At 51.7% G+C, this 24890-nt stretch overlaps 3 protein-coding genes across 10 annotated transcripts in view; 2 read left to right on the top strand and 1 right to left on the bottom strand.

The window, feature by feature from the left end:
- Positions 1 to 8223, bottom strand: part of ARID3B (AT-rich interaction domain 3B) — a 32650-nt gene extending 24427 nt beyond the window's left edge. For 2 of the 4 annotated variants that reach the window (XM_032700406.1, XM_032700407.1), the window contains exons 1-2: positions 7816 to 8223; positions 4225 to 4916 (exon numbers count right to left, since the gene is read on the bottom strand). In XM_032700406.1, the coding sequence (XP_032556297.1) occupies positions 4225 to 4916; positions 7816 to 8188 (1065 nt within the window). In that variant the 5' untranslated portion in view covers positions 8189 to 8223. Of the gene's footprint in view, positions 1 to 4224; positions 4917 to 7368; positions 7443 to 7815 lie in introns of those variants that run through there. The other 2 variants (XM_032700408.1, XM_032700409.1) reach the window with 2 other exon arrangements.
- On the top strand, positions 8010 to 10717 carry LOC116792929 (actin, cytoplasmic type 5). 4 transcript variants are annotated; one of them, XM_032700420.1, is made up of 4 exons: positions 8022 to 8150; positions 8619 to 8624; positions 9113 to 10519; positions 10640 to 10717. In XM_032700420.1, exon 3 carries the CDS (start codon positions 9123 to 9125, stop codon positions 10251 to 10253), a length of 1131 nt encoding a protein of 376 aa, XP_032556311.1. In that variant the 5' UTR covers positions 8022 to 8150; positions 8619 to 8624; positions 9113 to 9122; the 3' UTR covers positions 10254 to 10519; positions 10640 to 10717. The 4 variants fall into 4 exon arrangements, with proteins under 4 accessions (XP_032556308.1, XP_032556309.1, XP_032556310.1 ...); XM_032700417.1 differs by lacking the exon at positions 8619 to 8624 and having other exon boundaries at positions 8010 to 8132; XM_032700418.1 differs by lacking the exon at positions 8619 to 8624 and having other exon boundaries at positions 8010 to 8132; positions 10610 to 10714.
- Positions 10718 to 11318: 601 nt separating this feature from the next.
- On the top strand, positions 11319 to 17394 carry UBL7 (ubiquitin like 7). Of its 2 annotated transcripts, none has more exons than XM_032700626.1 (12): positions 11319 to 11379; positions 11642 to 11874; positions 12413 to 12532; positions 13083 to 13165; positions 13287 to 13371; positions 14014 to 14071; positions 14542 to 14675; positions 15216 to 15265; positions 15952 to 16119; positions 16369 to 16491; positions 16840 to 16993; positions 17194 to 17394. In XM_032700626.1, the coding sequence occupies exons 2-11, from the start codon at positions 11691 to 11693 to the stop codon at positions 16975 to 16977; spliced, it is 1143 nt and encodes a 380-aa protein (XP_032556517.1). In that variant the 5' UTR covers positions 11319 to 11379; positions 11642 to 11690; the 3' UTR covers positions 16978 to 16993; positions 17194 to 17394. The 2 variants fall into 2 exon arrangements, with proteins under 2 accessions (XP_032556517.1, XP_032556518.1); XM_032700627.1 differs by lacking the exon at positions 11319 to 11379 and adding an exon at positions 11422 to 11446.
- The last annotated feature ends 7496 nt before the right edge of the window (positions 17395 to 24890 follow it).

Here is a 24890-nt window from a genome sequence, read left to right as displayed (position 1 = left end):
GCCTGCACAAGCTCTGCTGGAATTGGAATCAACCCTTCCCAGCTTTACTAATAACAGAGCTCAATTCAACATCCACGAGCTTCAAAGACGGGCTTTGAAAACATTTTAGTGATTTCAGGAATGGCAGGGAGGATGGGGAAGGAAAGAAAAGGAATGGGCTGAAGTTAAACTGATTAATTGCCTTTTTTTATTAAGTTTCGTTCGTGTGCTCCCATGACCTGGCAACTGTGGCACCAACACAATTCTCTGCCAAACAGGAATCTGCTTCCTCATCCTTAAGGAAAAGCTGGACTCTCTGTGAATGACTCCTATTCACAAATACTCAGAGGAATCATCTAAAACCTAAGTGACAAGAAGATTTGTTCAGTGCTGTATGGGGTGGGAAGAGAAATTCTCACTGCCACACTGAGAGTCACTTATTTACCCTGAAGTGAGAAAAAAACAAGTGCAAGAAAACCACACATTCCAGCTCTTACCACCTCCTCCTGTCTCCAGCATCAGCTTCAATTCCTACAAATTGGCACTGAAGGAGATGAGCTGCCACTATTCCTGTAGATAAGTTTAGCACCTGAATAAATCCTAAAATGAACCTTATCTTCCTCAGGATATAAATGAGCTCACTTTCCTGCCCCCAGATCCACCACAGCCACTGCAATATAACACACCTATGGAATTGTTCCTGAAGACCTGAACCTAAATCATGAATTTCAAGACAAGCAGCAACTGGTGATTTAAGAATTCAGATCTGTCCTTACAGTAAAAGAGAAACCAAATATTTAATACCAGCTATGCATGAAGAATCTCCTCTCAGTACATCATAAAAGGAAAAATACCCAGTGACACACAAAGGGAGCTAAAAATTCAACCCTGAATCAGGCCCTGGATATCTGAAATAACCACAAGGCACAAAGCACAGTGTGAAATGCCACTTTTTTATTCCTGGGACCTTCCCCTGCCTGGATTAACGAGTATCTCCTGAGCAATACCTCCACACACACCACTTGAGGCACATACTTAAGGTTATGGAATCCCAGCCACTCATTCCTGGACCCTGGAGCAAAAGCACGGTAATTATTTTAAGCTGACTTATCTTAATAAACACCGTGACCTTTGCAAAAGTTAGGTCAGGATTTTCAGGAGTGACTGGTGATTTCTGAGAACCTACTGTGAGACATCCCCAAAAACCAGACCACGAACCACTCCCTGGAAGTCTGCTGGCTGCTTTGTGGACACTTCCCTTGCTGCATGGAAGAAGGCCTGGAAACCCTGGCTTTATTTTTATGTTCCACGCAGGAATGTGTGTGCTGTAGCAACAGCACAGCTGACAAAACTGCTCGTGCTGGTGCTGCACAGCAGCCTCGGGTGGGAAAGGAGCCGGCAGCACCAAGCCAGTGGCTGTGCTCCTGTCTCTCCTACACAGCAGCACCAAGCCAGTGGCTGTGCTCCTGTCTCTCCTACACAGCAGCACCAAGCCAGTGGCTGTGCTCCTGTCTCTCCTACACAGCAGCACCAAGCCAGTGGCTGTGCTCCTGCCTCTCCTACACGGCTCTTCCAGGAAACCAGAGGGATCGCCGAGCGATGTGAGCACCCACGAGATGAGGACCCAACACCCAACCATCCACCAAAACCAACATTTGCACCTGTGGAATCAAACCCTCATTTTTCTTCCAAGACAGGCAGCACCCAACACCCTTTCCCAGCAAGGCTGCGGGAGCCGTGAGGGATTTCAGGGGATTCCAGCAAGTCGGAGGAGCGAGCTGAGCACACTCCCCCCCCAGCTATTCTTTCAGGACTGCAATTCCCTGACAAGCACCTCCACTCCCTTGTTGTTCTGTGCTGACAAGGTTCCCACCGCCCCCGTGCCATAAGCTGAGCCAGCTCTTTTGTCTGCTGGCTTGTCCTACAATTATTTACTTGGCTGTCCGGGACTGAACACAAGTGGCTTCATTTTCCTGGTTGCTTCCATCTTTCTGCCACCTCCATGTCACAGCTGTTACAGGCAATCTTAGCCTTACACTTCCAAGGGACGTTTTTCTCCGAGGCATGGCTTTCAGAAGAACGAGCCACACTTGAAAGGAAGAAATAAAGTGACTTTTCCTCACTTTTTCACAGGCACCAGCCTGGGAATTATGCATCCTGGGAATACCACCAGAGGTGAGAGTAGGACTGGTGATTAGCCTCCAGCAAAACTGAAGCTGGAAAAAAGACTAGTTCAGGAATCTTTTGGAAGCAAACTGGAGAATACAGGCACTTCTGTGTTTTATTCCAGGTTTTCTGCCCAACACAACCAACTTAGACAAAGAATAAAGATAAAATCCAAATATCTTTAAAATATGCCTTGGAAATTGAAAATTTCAAGCAAGGCAGCTTGAAAGCTTTATTGAGCTTTAAGTGGCCAGTCCACAGTTCCTTCACACAACTCTCCCCCTTTCCTGCCATGCCAGTCACCCCAGTTTGTTCCCCACACATCCCCTGCTCCCCAGCTCTAAACTGGGATTCAGCAGTTCAGGTTTTCCTGCCTGGAATGCAGACTCCGCTGGGGAGTGCAAACAAGCTGATATGCAGCATTTGCTCTGCCCAAGGGGAATATTCTGCACCAGCATCACCAATACTGGGCACTTCAAATGACCTCGTGGGCACACCACCTTAATCACATCATTCACCAGCACAACTATGGATCTAAGGCACTCCATCTCCAGTGGCTGTGCCAGGAGACAATATTCTGGGATAATGTGAACCTGCCCACTCCTTGCCATGCTTTCCCACCATCCAGAACTGTTGTAGCACGGCACACCCATGCTATTCCTTTATAATCCCCTCCTTAACTCGATGTCCATGAATTCCTCCGATTCCTTCCTTTCCTGTCTGCCTCCCCAGCAGTAAATCAGATTGACACAGCAGTCAGAGTTTTTCTTTTAAGTTTTTCCTGGTGAAGATTTGTGCACTTTAGCTCCCAGAATAAACTGGCCTGAAACCAGACTAAGCTGTGACCTCCTCCCAAAATACTGGATTAGTGCAGGGGCGGGCCAAAGGACTGGAGCAGCATTAGTGCACAGTATGCCAATTGTAGAATAGTGTTTTATTTCTCTTTTTTTATTACTCCACATCAGCTAAGACCAGCTCTGGCTGGTCTTGTGGTCATTTGCCTTCCCAGGACCACCAGTAAGATCTGCAGGGCTCTCACAAGAGAAGCAAGAAGCACCAGCTGAGCAAGAAATAAAACCAACCACAGACTCATGCCAAGGTTATTTGGCTTTTTTAAGAAAGTGACCTGTTAACACTCGAGCCCTGCCTCCTGTTCTCCACCCAGAGCCCTGAAAGAGGAAGTTTACACCACTCCCATCCAGTAAATTCTGAAGCAATGGCCCCTTGACCAACAAACCCACCTCATTTCTCTACAACAGCTTGAGCAACTCTCTTTTCTCAACCCAACCCCTCTTGTGAAGCAAACACAGAGAAAAACCAGCAGTTACTGGTTGCCTGCTGCATCCCCTGCACGTTTTATAGCACCACCAGTGCTACTGTCATTCACCTGGCAACTCTGAGGAGTTCCTGCCACGTGCACTAAGTGTAGGAACACCCAACTGGTTTGCAGGAATAGCCAGGTAGGAAGACCACAGTAATCCATTGAAATATCCACTTACAACACAGAAAATAATTCCATGATCCTCTGGCATTTATCTACAAGTAGTAGTAATTCTTTAGTCAAACACAGAATTAACCTCCTACCAAGCAGCAGCAAGTTGGCTTCTTTTTACCTTCCCACACAGGAAACATAAAGTTGGTATGATTCCCAGGATCAGTGGCAGGACACTCTCCCCTTCCTGCCCACACTACCACCCAGAAATCCAAAGTTCCAGCATCCCAGAGGTCTGACACGAAGGGGTTGTAGATATCAAATGAGAAATAACTCGAGTGAGATGTTGGCAGGCAAATGCCTGCACCAAAAACGAATACACCACCAGGCTGTTCCACTTGGATTACCCCAAAAATCCCTCCCTGCAAAGGTTCTCACAGACTAGGGGGGTTCCTCTATCCCAAGCTGGAAATCAGTAAAGTTCTTGTGGAATCTCTTTATAAAAGAATAAACCTGGAAGAGCACACCAAGGAAGCACTGCCCTCCAAAGTGCTTCCAAGTGCTCGTAGCAGGACACTGGGCTAAAAGAAAATCGTCAGGTTGACTGAACAGGGTCATTTTTAGGAGGAAGGAACGTTAGCACTGACCTGTTTGAGCTGCTCGTCCAAGCGCCAGTTCGGGCGTCCTGCCGGGGACCCGGAATGCAGCTGCTTAGTAGTGTCTTTACCCTGTTCTTCTTTGCCCTGCTGCCCCCCCCGCTGGTGCCCTGGAGCTGGGAGAGGATTAGAGGTAGAGGCCACTCTTTGGTTGGGATGGGCAACTTTGGGAGCACGGAAATACTTCAGAGCAGAGCAGCTTTCCTTCCCTGTCACGTCAGCGCCATCCAGCTCGCTGCCTTCCAAACCGCCGCCTTCCTCCTCCTCCTCCTCGTCATCTTCCTCTTCTTCTTCCTCCTCCTCCTCCTCCTCCTCCTCCTCCTCGTCAGGCTCAGAATTCATGCTGCTCTGATCGAAAGCCCGGGCGGCTCCCGGCGGAGGTGGGGCTCTGGCCAGGGGAGCGGCGGGCGCTCCGGCCGGAGCGCGGCTGGAGGCGGCCAGGACGGCACGTTGCACCGCCAGCTGCTGCGGGAACGGCACCTGCGCCTCCCGCACCTGCCGCTCCCGCCGCTCCCGGGAATCCATCTGCACGGCCGGCTGCTGCTGCTGCTGCTGCTGCTTCTGCAGCTGCTCCACCACAGCTTCCAGCTTCATCCCGCAGTTCGCATGGTTGGGAAAAGAGGGGGGCGGCTCCGGCTTTATCCGGCAGGGTTCAAGCCCCGACCTTGGGAGACGGGTAGAATCTGAGAGAGAGACAAATATTTGTCCGTATGAATATAAAATGCTTTCATCTTTTCCCCAGGAAGAGGATAAATAGAGTGCAAAGCCAGTGCTCTTTCCTGTGCAGGAGACCGTGAAACAATCAGCTCCATGTTTAACAGCCTCGGGCTCCAACTTGCATTCAATTTTCAGACTGTTTAATTGTATTTTCGAGCCGAACACATTTGCCGGGACCTCACCCTCCTATACCCCAAAGACACCATCTGAAATGCCTTTGTCCACGGGCCCAGTCACAATCCTTCCATGCTTCCTAAATAATTACTTTTGAAAGGTTAGGTGCAGGGTTTGGTGCTCCTGAAATGCTACCTTAAAAGGAGATAGCTGGGACGATAAGCTTTGATCACATTTATATTAAAAACCAGGCAAGAATCTGTTGCACACCTTTATTGCTAAGTTCTCCTGTGCTTTCATTACATTACAAAATCCTTGACATTTTATACTTTCCTTATATCTCTTTATATCTTTCCTTTAAAAATTAAAGTTATTTAAGCATTATTTTTCCCAAGGAGATGGAGACGAGACTACAGCAAAGACCACAGAGCACCAAGCAACTCTTGCCTCTGGATCCTGGAGTTTCAAGGCCTATCCATGTCCTCCCTTCAATTTTCCCAGCCTAAGGACCCAAGAGCTTTCCCAGCTCTCCATTTTGACCTGCTGAGCCAGCACTTGAGCAAAGACCAACAGAACAGACCACAGCTGGAAACACAGCTCTGGATAAATCCTGGAAAGACAACTGCGCCGTTAATCCCCGACCGTTAAAATGACCGTGTGTATTTTGGACTTTGTGTCACCAACAGGCCCTGCTGACAAAGACTGCTCTCCTCGGGGTGAAAAGATGATTAAACAGATCCCACTTGCTGCCCTTCAAGGTTCATTGATATCAAAATACAGCCAGCTTGGAGAAACAAAGGAAAAGCCAACTACAAACAAGCTCCAATCTCCTGCCACCTCCCACTACCCTGTTTACAGCCAGCACGGGGCTACTCAAGCCACACAATGCAAGAAAGAGATTATTTTGCTAAAAAACTGTTTCAAAGCAGGCACAATTCTGCTCTAAAGCAACTAATAACCTACCAGACAGCAGTTTCCAAAGCGAAAGACAACTTCCAGCATCCCTAGATGGTCAGACAGCATCTCTCATACTAAGTGCTATGTGCCCAACTCATTTGTCTCTCTCTCTCTCTCTTCCTAAATAATCATGCCAAATTCATTTTTCCCTCTGCAAACTCTTCACTAAGTAACAAGGAAAATTAAAAGCCTGGCAGGTGCAGTTGCAATTTTTACCTGGCGTGCCTTCGGCTTGCAAGTGCAACACCATCAAGTGGATTAGTATGTCAGGAGCAATACCCTGCACTACCTGGCAGCTGGGAAGAGCCTGGGACTCCTCGGGAAGGCACAAGGCACCATCTGTCCTGGCTCCACGCACGAGCTGGTGTGGGTGTTGCAACAGCCACCACAAAGCAGCACAGGAACCCCCAGCCCACACCTTGGTGGGCATTGTGGCACCCAAGGTGTCACCCGCCCTGCCCAGGGGACACTCGGCAGGGCAGGCACGGGGACACTGGGAGCACCTCAGGGACCAGGAGGGTAATAAATGACCTGAGACTCGCAGAGCAAACACACCTCGGGGCAGCGGCAACACCCAGGAATGCGGCGCCTGCGTTTCCTGGAGCTCAGGTACAACGGCGGGACAGGACACGGCAGGGCTGGTGCTGGGCTGCATCACTGCCTCACACAATCACAGAGCCACAGAATCACCAGGTTGGAAGGGACCTCCGAGATCATCAAGCCCAACCCTTGATCCAACCCCGCCGCGGTTCCCAGACCGTAGCACTGATGCCACATCCAGTGTCATCCTAAAAACCTCCAGGGATGGAGAATCCACCACCTCCCTGGGCAGCCCATTCCAATGGCTGATCACCCTCTCTGTAAAAAATGTTTCCCTAATATCCAACCTAAACCTCCCCTGGCACAGCTTAAGACCGAGCCCTCTTGTCCTACTGCTGGTTGCCTGGGAGAAGAAACCGATCCCCACCTGGCTACAACCTCCTGTCAGGGAGTTGTAGAGAGTGAGGAGGTCTCCCCTGAGCCTCCTCTTTTCCAGGCTAAATCCTCCCAAGAGAGGTGGATTTGAGGTACAGCAAATATGCCCTCAGCAAGTATCGCTGTTGTGCTGGACAGACAGCAAGTTTGCAGCCAGTTTTACGTCAAGAAGGAGGTGGTTTGCTCACAGAAAACAGTTAAACCATAATTTCAGGACGGGATTTGAGGTGACAACTTGGAGTTGGGGCTCAAACCGTTACACCACTCCAGGTTTTAAGAGCCTGAGCGTGGATATTCCCTCCCTTCTTGTGTCTCTGTCTTGACTTTGGTGTCTCCCCTTTACTTTCTGTGTCCCTCCCTCAGCTCTTGTGCCTCTCCCTTGTTTTTTGTGCTCCCCCTCACTTTCTGTGCCTCTCCCCCGCCAGGGCAGGGCCAGGACTCGCTTTAACCACCCAGGGCTTTTAACCCCTGGGAGAGCCCTTCAATTAAACAGCCCCTTGATTTCAATTTTTAACGAGCCCTTCAACTAAACAGCCCCTTGATTTTAATTTTTAACTGGCTCGGTTAAGGAACCGCCCGCCAGCGGCGCTTGGAAAGAGCTCTTTCCAAGCGGGAACTGCCGGAAAGAGTTAAAGCCGGAGCCGAGCAGCACCGACACCTCCGGGGGGCTGGTAAACAACTCCATCAACGACCCACCCCGTCCTGGCGGGGACCCGAAACCGCCGCTCACCGCCCTCAAGGGGGAACACGGGAGCTGTGCCGCGACCCCCAGAACAGCGCCCCACCGACCCCGCAAACTCCCACCCTTCACCCCCTTACCTCCCGTGGCGGGTCCCGCCGGTCCCTGCGCGGCCGCTTCGGCTCCTCCTCCCCTGCCCTCCCTTCCTCCCTCCCTTCCTCCTTCCCTTCCTGCCCCTCCCGCCCCTTCCTCACCCGGGCGGAAGCGGCGCGGCGGGGGCGGGGCGCGGCGGCGGAAGCGCCCGCCCCACTTCCGGGAGGTGCTCGGGCCGAACGGGAGCCAATAAAACGGCGCAGCGCCGCGCGGCTTCCGGTTCCGGCGGGTATAAAGGCGCGCGCACGGCGCCGGTGTGGGCAGTCGCTGAGGAGGCGCCGTGGGTTCGAGGGCGGGGCTGAGGGAGAGCGAGAGGGTGAGCGGGTCCCCGGGACCCCCGTGTCTGGGCGGGCGCTCCATATCTGTTTGGTCCTTCGAGTAGGGTTCTAAGGATACCCCTCGTGTCTGTTTCGGCTCTTAGGGAGGGTTGGGGCTCTCCTTGTGTCTGTTTGGGCTTTCAGAGGGGACCCCTTGCGGGGCTTAGGGGTCCAGGCGTATTTTTTGGAGCCCTCAGGGTGGGATTGGTGTCCCCCGCTGGGGCCCTCATGGGGGTTAGGGGTTCCCCATGTTCGTTCGGGCCCTGAGGATTGGATTAATTCTCTCCGTGTCTGCTCGGGCCGGGTTAGGGGTCCCTTGGGTCTGCCCGGGCCCTCGGTGGGGTTGAGGTCGCCCGGTGGGGTCCTTGGAGGGCTCAGTGTTCGTTTGGGCCCTCCAGGGGGGCTTTGGAGTCCCCCCACTTCTGTTTGGGCCCTCGAGGGGGTTTTTAGGGGTCCCTCTATGTATGGGGCCTGAGAGGGTAGGAAGGGGAGGGCTTTATGTTAGGGGTCTTTGCTTCCTCAGGTCTGTGGTAAAGGTGTGTGTGGGGTCCCCAGTGGTTCACTTTGGTCCCTGGGGAAGGAACAGGAATCACAGAATCCTGGGATGGTTTGGGTTGGAAGGGACCTCAAAGCTGATCCCGTTCCATCCCCTTGCTGTAGGCTGGGACAGCTTCCACTAGACCTGTGGTTGTCTTCTCAGACACATATGTATCTATGTGTATTTTGAGGGAAGAAATAGATAAAATAGGCATCTTCCTACATTGCTCTGCAGACCCCTCAGAGCCTAATTTACAAGACCCCTCCATATTCCCCCTCATGTCAGAGGGGGGCTCCTTCAGCACTGCTCTTGGGGCTCCCTGCTGTATTAAATCCCTTCAGCACCGGGGGACATATCAGGGCTCTGTGCTGTCCCTGCTGTGTCCCCTCTGGGCAGCAACTGATGGCTCCCTGTCCTTCCTGCCCGCAGGCCGGTCGGGATGGCGGACGAGGAGATTGCTGCCCTCGTGGTGGACAACGGCTCGGGCATGTGCAAGGCCGGGTTCGCGGGGGATGACGCGCCTCGCGCTGTGTTCCCCTCCATCGTGGGGCGGCCCCGGCACCAGGGCGTCATGGTGGGCATGGGGCAGAAGGACAGCTACGTGGGGGACGAGGCGCAGAGCAAGAGGGGCATCCTCACGCTCAAGTACCCCATCGAGCACGGCATCGTCACCAACTGGGACGACATGGAGAAGATCTGGCACCACACCTTCTACAACGAGCTGCGCGTGGCCCCCGAGGAGCACCCGGTGCTGCTCACCGAGGCCCCCCTCAACCCCAAGGCCAACCGGGAGAAGATGACCCAGATCATGTTTGAGACCTTCAACACCCCGGCCATGTACGTGGCCATCCAGGCCGTGCTGTCCCTCTACGCCTCCGGCCGCACCACCGGCATCGTGATGGACTCCGGGGACGGCGTCACCCACACGGTGCCCATCTACGAGGGCTACGCTCTGCCCCACGCCATCCTGCGCCTGGACCTGGCCGGCCGCGACCTCACCGACTACCTCATGAAGATCCTGACGGAGCGGGGCTACAGCTTCACCACCACGGCCGAGCGGGAGATCGTGCGGGACATCAAGGAGAAGCTCTGCTACGTGGCGCTGGACTTCGAGCAGGAGATGGCCACGGCCGCCTCCTCCTCCTCGCTGGAGAAGAGCTACGAGCTGCCCGACGGGCAGGTCATCACCATCGGCAATGAGCGCTTCCGCTGCCCCGAGTCCATATTCCAGCCCTCCTTCCTGGGCATGGAGTCCTGCGGCATCCACGAGACCACCTTCAACTCCATCATGAAGTGCGACGTGGACATCCGGAAGGATCTGTACGCCAACACCGTGCTGTCCGGGGGCACCACCATGTATCCTGGGATCGCTGACCGGATGCAGAAGGAGATCACGGCGCTGGCCCCCAGCACCATGAAGATCAAGATCATCGCCCCGCCGGAGCGCAAATATTCCGTGTGGATTGGTGGCTCCATCCTGGCCTCCCTCTCCACCTTCCAGCAGATGTGGATCAGCAAGCAGGAGTACGATGAGTCCGGCCCCTCCATCGTCCATCGCAAGTGCTTCTAGAGGGGCTGCTGGCAGCCACCCTGGGCTGTCCCTGCCGGGATGACCTCCTCCTTCCACGTTGGACCAGAATTGTCCCACTGTTCCTTATCCCACATTTTAATTAATTTGTTGAGGTACCAATTAGTGATGTGCAGTTTAATGGCCTGTTAGGCTGTAGTTCTCCTGTGGCTCCTGCTCCTCTTCCTCATGGCTCTCTGGGGCTTGGAAGCAGGTGGAGGGTTGTTCACTTTCCCTGTGTAACGCGGATAGGATGACACTAAACTTAGGTTTGTCACCTTTAGGTTTGTCACCTTTAGGTTTGTCACCTTTAGGTTTGTCACCTTTAGGTTTGTCACCTTTAGGTTTGTCACCTTTAGGTTTGTCACCTTTAGGTTTGTCACCTTTAGGTTTGTCACCTTTAGGTTTGTCACCTTTAGGTTCCTTTGTAGGAAAACAAATAAACTTCCAAGGTTTAAACACTAGAAGAGCTGATTTTGCTTTATTTCAGGGTGGGTTCTCTGTCCCCTTGAATTATTGTGTGGTAGATTTTGGACTCAAACCTGGCCTGTAGCTAAAACTTACCCAAATTTTGTTTTCTAAATTCTCTTTAAATCCTGTCACAACCCCTGGTGCTGCTCGGACCATTTTAAGAGCTGTTAGGGAGGAAAGCGTGCCTGGAATGTGGCTCTTGCAGCCTGGCTGGACTTTCATGGTAACTTGGCTTTTTTTAGAACACAAACAGCTCTTCTTGTCAGAAAAAGTTGGAGCCTTGGCAGAGGATTTGGTGGCTGAAGCAGTGGCCTCTCCTTTTTTGGGAGAGGATGAGGAGATGGGGCAGCAGATAATGCTGAAGAGCGCTTAGCTTGGGGAAGCCCGTCCCTGCTGCGTTCGGGGGGTATCTGCAGGAGCTCCTCATCCACGCGGGAGGGATGGCAAGCGCCTAATTAATGAGGTGTGGTTAATTAAAGGTGACCGCGCCGTGCAAGGAGCGCCGCCGGCCGCGCTCCTCCTTTTAAACCTTCGGCCACCCTCCTATTGGCTCGTCATAGCCACACCAGCCAATCAGCAGCGTCTCCGCCAGAGGGCGTTCCCACGCACTCTGGCGGACTCCATTTCCCAGCGCGGTCCGCGGGCACTTCCGGTTCTGGTACGTGGAGCTGCGGTAGCGCTGGGCTGGGCTGGGGGGGGTGGGAACGGCCCCTCCGATCTGAGGGGTGTGTGGGGGCACGGCCGGCACCCCTGAGGGGGGTCAGTCTGGGGCTGGCACTGCTGGGACCCCTCCTGAGGGCCGGCGGGCTCTGGTTACGCCGCGGGGGCGGAGGGGGGGCTGGCACGGCTTCCCGCGAATGTCTCAGGGGTTTGTTGGGTGATGGGGGGGTCTCACTGGGGTCCACTTTCCCCCGTTCCAGAGCTCTGCAGGTCCCAGTCCGGCTTGGCCGCGCTCAGGGAGAGGCTGCCATGTCCCTGCCCGAGTGGCACATCGCCGTGAAGCTGGCGGAGCAGCCGCTGGCTCCCAAATCCATCCTGCACCTCCCGGAGACGGAGCTGGGCGAGTGCCCGCTGGGCGGGTGCAGCATCTCCCACCTCAAGCAGCTCATCACCGGGAAGCTGCAGGAGTCCATCCCGGACCCCGAGCTCATCGGTGGGTGCCCGCCTGGATCCTGTCACAGTCCTGCCACTTGAGGACACCCTTTTCCCGTCCTCGCTGCGGCTGGGACACAACATCCTACTGGTGGTGGTGGTGGGAGGGCTCAGCACAGCCGGATAACAGGGGGTGAGGACTCAGAGTGTGCTGCAGAGGCTCTGCTGCACACAGAAATCTGATACCATGTGGTTTGGATAGAGTATTCCCTATTTTCTTGGGATCACAGAGCTCCAGGGGTGTCAGTGCCCTCGTTAAGGAGTCTTTGGGCTTCCAAACACCTCTGTGTCCTGGTGAGATCTCTCTCATGAGAACTGTGAGAGAGGTTGGCTCTTCTAGGGGCAGGTGGCAAAGTCACGTTCTGTGTATCAACTCCATGATTTCCTTGCTGAACCTCAGCTCCACAGCTTCCCTGTGTTGTTCCCTGGCCAGATGGAGCAGCTGCAGCAATAACCCTCAGAGCTCTAAGTCACACTTAGACTCTCAGTCCTTTCTGAGGGGGCCACAGAAGTTTATCTTTGGGTGTGTCTCCCCCTAGATCTGATCTACTGTGGCCGGAAGCTGAGGGATGACCAGACCCTGGATTTTTATGGCATCCAGTCCGGCTCCACCGTCCATGTCCTGCGCAAATCCTGGCCCGAGCCTGATCAGAAACCAGGTGAGGAGCAGGCTGGGGGGGGTTTACCCTTTGGATCTCCTTGGGGTACAGCTTCTCTTGTTTCATTCCTGAGGTTTCCATGTGGAATTAATCTATTTGTTTAGGAGCTCCCCACCTCTAACAGCAGCAAATGGGTGTTAATTTTCTTGCTGACAGAAGAGTTAAGGAATGAGCCATGCAGTGTGGAGAGGGACTATCCCTTCCTTAACAACCTGAATTTTAGGGTGTTGCAAGACAATCTGGAGCAAAGCTGGTTCCTCAGCTCCAGGGATGAGCAGGCTCCTGTGTGCTCCTGCTCTTCCTGACTGTAGAATGAACTGGAGTGGTTTAGACTTGTTATGTCTTTAATAGAACTCCTTTGGTACATGTAGGAAGATATTTCTGTATATTTTTATTACCTGACAGTGCAGTAAGTTGTTACTCTCTGTAACTGTACCAAGACACAAACTGAACCCAAGGATATTAAAGAATTGCATCATGGAAGTCCCAGTGGGATGTAAAATGGCTGTTAAAGCTAACAGAGGGAGATCTGTTGTTTTCCCTTCCTCAGAGCCTGTGGATAAGGTGGCAGCAGTCCGGGAATTCCGTGTTCTGCACACTGCTCTGCACAGCAGCCCTGCCTACAGAGATGCAGTGAGTGGGGCTTCCTCCTGTGCTTTTGGGGTGATTTTTGCCTGTCCCCTCCCTGTGAGGAGAATCCCACAGTGGAGCCTTGTTGGGTGATGCTGCTGGTCTGCTCTGGTTTCCCTGGCAGGTTTTCAAAATGCTGGGAAATAAGGAGTCGCTGGATCAGATCATTGTAGCTACTCCTGGCCTCAGCAGTGACCCTGTTGCTTTGGGTGAGTCTAGGTGTGATCCAGAGGATCTGAGGAAAGACAAATAAAGGTTTAATTCCTAATAGGGGGAAGGGAGAGAGAAAGCCGAATCTGGATATAATTCCTAATGGGGGGAAGGGAGTATTGCCCTTGTCTCAGAAAACTGACCTTTTTTATCCCTTTGTGGAGCATAAGAGTCAGTGACTGCTCAGGTGTCAAAGTTGTGCTCCATTGGGAATGTTTGGGGATGGGTGTTGGCTTCAGAAGGATTAGGGAACGGTAGAGATGAATGCTTTCTCCTTGCTGCAAAGTGTTACCAAAATGTCCACTAAATTTAGCTTGCTTGTTCTGACCCAAGATGATACTAGTCTGAAGCAGATAGAATTTGGGATGCAATCACAGCCTGGCTGGAGTGAGCTGGGGGTCAGATTGGATCCTGCCCTTAAGGTGGAGAACCCATGGGATCTGCTGGGAAGGCCCCATCCCTTGGATGTGTGGCTGTAGTCAAAAGTCTCTCCAGGAAGATGTGAAAGGCTTGAGAGAGAACAATAATAAGAGTATTTATGTGTTTGCTTGTGACTCAGTTCCTGAAAAACAAAATGGCTTTTGTTTGAGTGTCTCCTGTTTCTTGTATCCTGTCCCATCATGTTTCCTGGTCCCTTCCAGGAGTCCTGCAGGACAAGGATCTCTTTTCAGTGTTTGCAGACCCCAACATGTTGGACACGTAAGTTCTTGTGAGCTGGGGCAGTGACTCAGCAGTGCTTTTGTCTCACTGTGTATCAACTGCTTCTCTCTGGGGCTGGAGAGAGGGCTCTGCTCCTGACTGCCAGTATGGATACACCAGGATTCAGGCCAGGATACTTCTCCCTCAGCAGCAGGAAAGACAGGTGTACCATTTGGATTAAACCAAAGGATAGTTAGTGGGAGCCAGGGCCATCACTGTCTCCAGATCATGAGTTCAGATCTGGATCTGGTTGCTCACACCAGAGTTGCTCCCATGAGAGTATGTGGGAGATGTGAACTATGGAAAGGCCAACACGGGATCAAGAAGGAGACTCAGCTGCCTGGAGGTGTTTGTGCTGGACACCAGCGGTGTTGGTGCAGGCGGTGGGGATGGCTGTGCCCTAAGCTTTAAAGGGCTGATTTCTTAGTTCCCCTGTGTACGTGATTCATTCTTCCCCTGTTTCTCTCCAGGCTGATCCCAGCTCACCCTGCCCTTGTGAATGCCATTGTCCTTGTCCTGCACTCAGTGGCTGGCAGCACCCCGCTCCCAGCCCCGGAGACATCCTCCCGAGCCATGTCCTCCGGCTCCTACCGGGACATGCCAGGTACGTTCAGCCACGCGGGTGATGGAGAGCCTTCAGGAAGGATGTGCTGCAGAATTTGCAGGCCAGTGTAAAATCATGGAATCACAGACTGGTTTGGGTTGGAAGGGTAATTAAAGGTGACTGAGTTCCACCCCCCTGCTGTGTGCAGGGATACCTTCCCCTAGACCGGGTTGTCCAAGCCCCGTCCAACCTGGCCTTGGACACTTCCAGGGATGGGCAGTCCCCATCTGTGCTGTACTGACACAGTCACCCCCAGGTTGGAAGGACAAGAGGTTTGGGTTCCTGAGCTGGAAACACTTCCTGTGGTTTGATAGATTTTGGACTGAGTGAGACTCACCTGGGACACTTTGTCCTCGGGGCCTCTTCCAGCCCTTTGTGTGTGTGCTCAGTGTTGGCCGTGGCCTCTGCAGTGCCCAGAGAATGGGCTTGACCTGTCTCCTGGTGCACATGAACCTCTTGGTGCTGAGATCTCTGTCCTAACTCCATGAGATTCTCATCTGGTACCTAATTCCTACCATTTATTCTCCTTCCTGGTTGCAGGTGGCTTTCTCTTTGAAGGTCTCTCTGATGATGAAGATGATTTCCACCAGGTAAGTGGTCAGTTTGGCTGGAGCACCTGTTGTGGGCTTTCAGTATGGGTTTAGCTTGTAGCCCTGAGACTCCAAAGCTTTACTCTTCCTGTCTGATGAACAGCATGAGCTGCTCTGGCTCCTGAGGGTATTGTGGAGACAAACATATTGATTGTGGTATGCTTGGATGCTGTTCAGGAGAGGATTTTCGTGAGTGCTGAACACACAACATAAGAATGAAACAGCACATGTCCTCAGAGGAAACACCTTCATAGCCAAATGGATGCAGGAATAGCTGTATATGGATGAGAAGCGTGGGAATGTTGCTCCCTGCCCTTCTGCAGTCTTCCTCTCCAAAGGACAAAGTGTTTTTTAAGAGAAACTGGATATTTAGGCCAAAGAAGTGCCTTTCCAGAATGAATTGTTTTGTTACAGGCTAATAACACTGTGGTTTTAGGCTGGTGAATGACATATTAAAAGGTTTACAACCAGTTTCCATAGCTGAGTTTGTGGGGAAAAAAAAGCACATCCCACCTTGTCATGTTTATTTTTAAAAAGTTCCGCACTGGTGAGGTTTGAGTGTTTTAGGAAAGAGATCTGTGGGAATGCACAGGTGAGCCAGGTTTTGCTGGGACACAAACAACAACATCAGAGGTGTGGTTTTTTGTTGGTTTGTTTGTTGTTTTTTTTTTTTTTTCTCCCTACAGAGCACCAGGTCCACACCATCCAGCAGCACTTCCAGCTCCCGCCCGGCTTCCCTGGGCTACACGGGGGCTGCGGGACCCCGGCCCATCACCCAGAGCGAGCTGGCGACCGCGCTGGCGCTGGCCAGCACCCCGGAGAGCAGCTCCCACACCCCCACCCCTGGCACCCAGGTAACGGTGCTCAGCTCTGGGACACCTGGCTGCTTTAATTCCTCATGGATATGGTCCCACCCCTGGCACCCAGGTAACAACAGCCACAAGCCCGGCTCAGCTCTGGGACACCTGGCTTCTTTGTTTCCTCGTGGCTGAGTTCTCTTCCGTATGAGGCTGAGGATGGAGGGGTGCTGCAGGCATTGCTCTGTGCTGGCTCTGGTTCCTCTGAGTGTTGTCCTGATTGCTGTACAACTTATTTCCTCCTAGGGTCATTCCTCTGGGACATCCCCGATGTCATCCAGTGTCCAGTCAGGAACACCCATCACCAATGACCTGTTCAGCCAGGCCTTACAACATGCCTTGCAGGCCTCAGGGCAGCCCAGTCTGCAGGTCAGTGTCACAGCCTCTTCCTTCAGGAGCCCATAGAATCCCACATCCCACTGTTACAGCATGGAGATGGTTCTTCCGGCCACCTCCTGTGGCAGGACATTAAGCTGGAGGGGGCATAACAGACCGCTATAAAAGTACTGGTTGGAAATGGGAAGGTGGGATAGTGGATTTGGGGAGTTTGCAGGAAGAATTTGAGCTTTCAGGATCTGTTTGCACACTTAACATTGTGGTTGTGAGCTAGAGGGGGAGGGAGAATGCAGCATGGAAGAGTGGGCTGTGGAGAAGACTTTTTTTTTCCCTGCTTGGACTCTCACACCCACCTTAACTCCTTTTCTTTCCTGTGTGTAGAGCCAGTGGCAGCCACAGCTCCAGCAGCTGCGAGACATGGGAATACACGATGATGAGCTAAGTCTCCGAGCCCTGCAGGCCACTGGGGGGGACATTCAGGCTGCCCTGGAGCTCATCTTTGCTGGTGGGGCTCCCTAAATTTTTGGCTGGACTGGTGAGTTGCACTGAGGCAGCCGTGACATTCGTGGGTCTGGGACTTGGCCCTCACTCTTTGCGCTGGGGTTCCTCTCTCCAGCATGGAGCAGCTGGAGTGGCTGCCCCTCTCCTTGCTCTCCTGTTGGGAGCACTGAGCATGCTGAGGGCAGCTCCTCCAGCTTCAGATACTCTCTCCAACCTCCTCCTTCTGCCCTCCAGAGACAAGACCTCAGGACTTTGTCCAGCACGGAGAAAGGAAGAGGTGGCTTTGTGTTGGAGAGATGTGGCCCCTTCAGTTCTGCAATCTTTGGTCTGTCTACACATTGTCCTGCCTGTTGTTTCATTCCTGCCCACCTGATATGCCTCAGTCCACCTTTCTGTGCTCCCTCTGTATTAAATGGGCTGTATTCCCTTGCCTGCTGTCTGGGTTGTGATCTGTCCTGGGTTGCGTTCCAGGTCTCTGAGGCGACGTGCTCATGGCGTGAAGGGAACTGGAGGAAAAGCTTTGCCTTTGTAGGAGGCTGTTGTTTCAGCAGAGGGCACTCCCATGCAAGCTGACAAGGATGAGGGTCCAGGAGTTCATGGCCACCACGAAGTGACAGTAACAAAAGAATGACAAGCACAAGGGTTGAGGCCGTCGCCAGAGTGAGAGGTGGAGAAATGCCACTGATACAGCCCAGTCTGGCTGCAGCCAGTGTTTGCCAAAGTGTCTTCTAATCCAGGGGGCCACAAGGTGCCCAGGACCTGGGGTGGAAAGCCAATTAAATCTATTTGCCTGTAATTACAATCAGTAGGAGCTGAGAGAAGCCAGACACATGGAGCTGGGCCTGGCATCGCTCTGACTGTACCATTGAGATTAACGAGGCATGAAAATGGGAACTGGGAGCGGGTTTGCCTGAAATGCCACCGTGCATGCTAAGAGCAGAAAATACTCTCCTACTTTACCTTCAGGCTGCTGTGCTCCCCTCTAATTCCTCTTCAAGCTCTCTGATCCTTACTGATACCATCTCAGCTATCACCCAGCAAATGTGGGATTGTTCTCTCCGGGGTAGCTCTTGACTGATAGGCTTTAATCCTGTCTAGAGGATTAAGACTCTTGGGAGGGAGGGACTGTTTTTATGTTTCAATATGTAGGAGATAAGATGTGATGGACATAAATGACTTTCCTGACTATACACCCTTCCAGGTTCCTGCCCTCAGTATGAACTCTGGAAGCCCAGTCTAAATGATGGCTGGGATTTTATGTGTAAGAAAACTGATTAATCCGTTCCCATCTCTGGTGCCTTCGCTCCTGGCTTTGCTGGGGGAGGAAATAGCATATGCACAGCATCCTCCCACCCCTCCCCACTGGGGAGACAAGCCCTGCTGTCAGCCCCCAATCCTCCTGGGATAACTGCGGATTAGCCGTATCACAGATGCTCCTGCCCAAAGCTGAGAAGCATTTGCAGGCTCTCCTGGATCTGCTCAGGGCGAGCAGGGCTTGCTGTGAGACCAGAGTGACCAGTTTGTTTTCCTGTACTATGTCAATTCTCTCTCTTAGGGTTTATTGGTGTCCCAAAATGGTATTTTTTTTTCGTGTCCTGACCTCACTCTTAAAATCTGATCCCTTTGTTGATCCACATTTGTTACCAAGTAGTTTTTTCTGCTGTAATGGCTATTTCCGCTTCCCCACGTCCCCATATAACTGAGATCTTTGGGATGGAAACAACTTTTTTTCCGATTTCTTTCACAAATGGCATTACTTGGCTTGGAGCAGCGGCTCAAACACATTCCCTGCCTGAACTGGCTGTATCAGAGGAGAACTTGGCAGCGCTGCCACTCACGACGCGACTGCTGCGTGCGCTTCGCTTCCCTCGCCTCGCCTGCCTTCGGCTGCCTGGAATAGACGTGCTCAGCAACCAGGCAAATTTAGAGCTGCAGGGATGGGAAGAGAGGCTCTGCCTGGCACCTGCAAGGCTGCTGACGGAGGGGGAGGAAGGGGGAACGTTGCTGCAGGAGCTCTTGTGGGAGGGTGGAAGCTCAAAGTGACTTAGAAGTGGCTCTGCAGCAGCCAGGTGAGCGCTGCCTCCCCGCCTGCTCCAGAGGCTGAGTGGCTCCTGCTACCAGCTGGGAGGTGGAAGTGATGCTGGGAGATGAATGTGATCCTTACAGGGCTTTACAAGGGCATGGAGTGATAGGACAAGGGAGGATGGCTTTAAACTACAGGAGTGTAGGTTTAGATTGGGTATTAGGGAGGAATTCTTCCCTGTGAGGGTGGTGAGGCCCTGGTACAGGTTGCTCAGAGAAGCTGTGGCTGCCCCATCCCTGGAAGTGTTCAGGGCCAGGTCAGATGGGGCTTGGAGCAACCTGGACTAGTAAAAGGTGTCCCTGCCCATGGCAGGGGTTGGAATGAGATAAACTAAGTTGTCAGTGGCTGACCACAACAGATTCTGCTCTTTGGCAGCAAACTGCAATGTGCTGTCTCCCACCTACCCAGTCCTTGTGGTCCATCCTTGGTGCCGCTGCCCTGCAATGTTCCCCTCCTCCTGCCCCACCCTTGGTTTCTCCTTAAAAGGATGTTTTGGGTTAAAGATGCGTCTGTTTTGGTTGGATCTCAGTTTATCTGTATCCTGCCTGTGTGCCCAACCTCCACCACCAGCCAAGCATCTGTGGCCTGACACCTTACTGGGAGCAGACTGGGAAGTGCTTGGCTAACCCTGGGAAAATGTGGAGGTCAAACCACAGTTCCCCAACGTAAGCAGGGACCTCCTGTTTCTGACATCAAAGAGAAACTTTTGTTTCAGTTCCCTCTTTGCCTGTAGAGGAGCTGACAAGGGAAGCAGTAACAGTGGGTGTTGACAGCAGGGATGGGAGCAGCTGTTTTCCCTCCTGTGTTTTCCATAATCTTGTTATTCATTCTCGTGCCTTGACCATCACTGTGGACACCTGGAGGGGGTGGGAGTTTGGATGGGATCTGGGCTCTGTACCATATGCTCTCTGCTTTTTCACTTTGGCCAACTTGAGAGCTGTTTCACTTTGTCTCCTTTATTTTGAGCTGTCTCCATGAGGAGCAAAACAGTGCTGGAAGGAGGTTAATTTTCCAGCAAAAGGGTGGAATGGAGACGGAGAGGAATCTGCCGGATGACTTTTGCAGTACCTCAACCTCCGTGATCACCCACCACCATCTTCCTCTGCTTTCACAGTGATGCTGGAACCCTTCCCATGTGGGAAGTGAACCCAACTGATAAGATCTATCCCGGGAGCAGACGTTGATGTTTGAGGTGTTCATTGTTTCTGTCCAGGCACGGATCTCCGTGGGTGGGTGTGCTTGGGTGGCTTGTTGCACCAGATCAGAAGTTGCCTTCAGGGTTGATTTCTGACTTCACGTGACTTGTGTTGGACAGATTTCTGTGGAAGAATGTTTCTTCCTTGCTCTCCCAGCCAAACAGAAGCTCTTAGTGTTCCCTACCCCAGGAACCATAGTTTTCCCATCACATTATGGGGTTATACCCCTTGGCCCCTCAGGCACATTAATCCTCTCTGGCACATTAATTCAGAACATTAGTGAAGGCGACTTTCTCCAGTGTTCCAGAATTTCCTTGGACAGCCTGGCAGGATACCTCCAGCAGGAACAGCAGCAGCAATTAGTCTGGCAGAGTCTTTGCCCATCAGCTTGCTTTCTTTGCAGAGGGCTCAGTGGTTTCCTGGCTGCTCCCAGCTTTGTCCTTGTAGGAAATGACAATACACATAATAATTTATAGTTGTCCTTCTTTTCCCAGTTTCGTGCTGGTTCAGTGAGCTGAAGGGTCTCACCAAGTGGGACAGGCTAGTGGCAGGGCCAAGGGAAGAGGGGACAGCAGGACCTGGTGGCATTGCCTTGAAAATAATGTCATTTTGGTCTTACTCTTTCTCAGGGAAACTTTGGAGGAAGGAGGAAAGTTTTCCTGATGCTGGGACAACTGATCAGAAGTAAGGTGAGAGCCCGAAGATAGGGCAGGGGGGACAGTGCAGCTTCCCAGCAGCCTTTGTCCTGAGGGATTTGGTCCCTTTCTTAGCACGAATCAACATTTTCCTTTAGAAGTGACAAAAAGGGAGGTCTGATTTTAGTCATCAAAATATCCTTTTAAGGATGCAGATTTGAGAGTCCACGTGATGTTAACTGGAGAACAGCACAATAAACCTGTGTGATTTTAAAAGCATCTGACTCTATTTTAACTTGGGGAAAGCAGAAATGGACTGAAAATGTCACGCTGTGAGAATATTTCTATTTCCTTCTATATTTATAATATTCTGATATTCATAAACACTGTGACTTATAAATAATCCTTTGATTTATAGTATTGCATGTAGTTCTAGTCCTGCCTCACAAAGATGAGTTTAAGAGCATGGTAAGCAAAAGGAAAGTTCAGAGGGAAGAAGATAAACATCCCCTGCTTCATCCTTTGAAGTCCAAGACAATGGTGGAGCCACTGGCTTTGAACGTGAAGCTTCCTGGCTCTGGTCCCCCTGAACTGAGCCTGGAAACTAAAAACAAAACAAGAAAACCCAACCCAATGCTCATAAGGTGAGACCAAGTGATTCTGTGGAGCAACCTGGTCAGGTGGGAGGTATCCCTGCCCGTGGCAAGGGGTTGGAACAGGGTGGACTTTAAGGTCTTTCCAAGCCCAAACCAACCTGGAATTCTGTGATTTCTGATCATGCAGTGTCCCTGGCTGAATTCTGAGTGTTCCAGGCTGCCAGCACACAGAATGGTTGTCCCAAAATCCCTTTGAGAGGTGGTTGGTTTTTTTTTTTTTTTTTTCCCCTACCACTGAAATAAATACCTTGCTGATTTAAGAGCATGATCTGCTTGTTCAGCAGGGATGATTTAGTTTAGGTGTTGAGTTTGAGAGCTATGGAGTTCCAGTCCAGGAGCCATAAAAGCATCAGATGGGTTGTGCAGGATCAGAGCCAGAGTTCCCTGTCTTCCTGCAGTGACCAAGAACAGATGCTGCAGAAAAACTTAACAGGGTGAGGAGAGAAAGATCTGTCTCTAATAGATTTTCCAGCATCCAGTTGTCTGAGGTTTAGGGACTTCTAGAGCTAGATATGGAGTGTTAACTATTAACAGACCCCCTCATGACCTTTTTCTTTAAACACAGATAAACTTATAGCCTCTGTGTCACCCTGTATCCAGGAGTCCTGTGGAGTGGCCACAGGTTCCAGGTCTGTTCAGCTGCTGGAAGGAGGAGGTGACATGGAGACTGTGGCACAGGTAACTTCTGGGACGCTGGTCCCGGTAAAGCTCTGAGGTTTAATTTTTGGGTGCCTGGGACTCCTGTGGCCACTGAGGCAGCAAGAGCTGACAAGGACAGTTGGGGAGCTGGGCAGTCGGGTAGAAAATTGTTATTTAATCTCACTGGAGCAGAAGGAGCTGCTGATGAGAGCAGAGCTCTGTGATCCCCCAGCAGTGCTCAGCCTGCTGCCCTGACATCCTGCAGAGCACACTCCAAACTGTTTACCTTTGTGCTAATGGGTTTGTTTGCCCTGTTCCAGGGAAGGGAAGGAGTGCTGATCATCCTGTCTGTGCAAGATTCCTTTCTGAGGTTTAGCTCCCTGTCATTAAATGCTTTGGTCCCAAAGGATTCTCAGTTACACATAATTTAATCATCCCATCCTGCCAGCTGGTGTCTGGTCATGTGAGTTCATGTCCATTTATTCCTCCTCCACCTCATTTTTTTATTCCTGTTTTCCTCCCCTCCCAAAAGTCTGTGACCTCGTTGCTTATGGCTTCCTGCAGTCACTTTCCCAAATGAGGTGTGTGGGAACAAACTGGACCCATAATAGCCAGGAAGCAGGTGACAGGCATGGAGCCTGCACAAGAAAGGGCAGATGGGAGACAGGAAGAAAGTCAAAGGGTCCAGGACATGTTGAGATCCTTCACTGTTCCCACTCTCCTGCTGGAAGAGATGGAGAGCTTCCCATGTCTGATGGACAGAGAAACCAGTGTGTCTGGTACTGAGCCTTCGTGTCACCAGGCAGGCTCTGAGTTACTGCAGGCACTTCCCTCTGCGTCATTTGGCCAAGAGTTGGCTCACAGGGGCCAAAATGTGAAGGAGGAGCAGGAGATAGATTCCTTCTTCCATGTCTCTCCCTTCCTGGAGAGACATATTGCTGCTGGAAGTACCAGAACACTACAAGGTCAACTTAATATATTTAAAGGAGTTTACTTTCCTGAGCAGCCTCCACTTAATATTATGTGTCTGGTCAGCTTGTAAAGGACTCTGGCATTTTTTCCAGCAGCAGTTGGAAGTGGCTTCTTGGGGACCCTGTGACTTGTTTTGATTCCCTGGAGAAAAATGTGGGCTGAAATTCCAACCCATATTATGGTAGGGGATGGGAGAGCAGATTGCAGGGGGATTGGACCTTAATGTAGGTGTTGCCAGGAGGATTTTGTGGATCTGATGGGGCTGATAAAGCAGGTTTATAAGTTTCTTTATGGGATGGTGGGTGCTGGACCCCTTCTTAGAGCCTTCCAGAGCTGCTGGGAGATATGGGAATCAAGTTGTTGAGGAGTCTGAGACGTAGCCATTCCCACAGGCAATGCTGCCCTGAAATCCAGGCCCTGCCAGGAGGCAGAGGAGCACAGCAGTCAAGAAAGGAAGGACCAAGAATTCCAGGTAAACAAAACACAGTCTGACCTGCTGGGCCCTTGCAGGGAGAGGGAGCTGGCACTGTGCAACTCCCATGATGGGAATGTGGCTAAACAAAGCAAGTTCTGTTCTTTTTTTTTTTTTGTATGAACTTTATTTTAATTGGGTGAGATTCTGCTTGGGGTTTTATTTACTGTGCCTGAAGCCTTTGGCACCCCTGTCTCCTTTCGTGCCCTGTCAGTGAGTCGTCACTGAATCACCACTCTCGGTGCTGCTGGTTATGTGACAAACACTCAGGTGAAACTCATTTGTCAACAGAAAGGATGAGACACAGTTGGGGCCATCGAAGCTGAGTTTGTGGCCAGTCCTCAGGCAGGACCTGTGACCAGTGAATTATGTTGTGAGACTCTGGTCTGGATGGTCCTGCCTGGGTGAGCCCCTGGGGTTTCCTCAGGGCAGAGGGGGAAGCACTGAAGAAGGGGAGTCCCAGGTAGGGGTTTTGTGCTGCTCTCCAAGTCACTGAATGCAAATCAACTTTGCCACTAGTTTCCTTACTGGCAAGTCTACCAGAAAAACTTCTCCTGGGGGCACGTGGTTCCTCCAACCCTTTCCTGACTCATTCTTAAAGCCCTGGGGGTGGCATTTAGCACATGGGGACTTCTGATCCCTTTTGTGACACTTGTTGGGGCAGTAGATTTGCTGTGCTGTCCTTTGGCATTGTGGCAGAACTGAGGGGTGGGGAAGGTGTATCTTCCCCCCAGATCACACCCTCCAGACTTAGCCCAGCTTAAAGAGGTGATGGAGGTGAGCTTGGATGAAAACTGTGTGTCTGGAGAGGCTGGAAGGTTGACAGCCACTGCAGGGCTGTGGCTTTGGGAAGGGATTGTTGAAGTTCCATAGCTATCTGCAAGGAATGTGAGCTCAGGGGGAGAATTTGTGTTGAAAGCAGAAAATGCAGCAGCTTGCTGATAAATGATCCACTTTGCTTCCTTCCCACCTTACTTTGTCATCTGAGGAATGAAAGGCCTGTCAGCACTAAAAGAAACTGTGAGTGAGTGGAATTTCACTTGTTTCATTTCAAAATCCATCCGTTTAAGTCTGCTTGTTCCCAAAGGCAAGACGCAAGAGGCAAGAAATAGAAACTCTGATATTCCAAAGCTCTGGTCATTTACACTTTTGTCCCAGTCTCTTGGGCCGTTGGTCCATCCCACAACAGATTCCTGCACACATTTAACAGAGGATTTTCCACCTCTGTTCCAAAACAGGCAGTCTCCCAGTCTTGTCTGGGAAGGGATTGTGGAAAAC

This window comes from Chiroxiphia lanceolata, chromosome 12 (genome assembly GCF_009829145.1).
Source record: "Chiroxiphia lanceolata isolate bChiLan1 chromosome 12, bChiLan1.pri, whole genome shotgun sequence".
Classification (NCBI taxonomy): domain Eukaryota; kingdom Metazoa; phylum Chordata; class Aves; order Passeriformes; family Pipridae; genus Chiroxiphia; species Chiroxiphia lanceolata.
The sequence above is the reverse complement of the archived record's forward strand: the minus strand, read 5'-3'. Positions and strand labels throughout refer to the sequence as shown.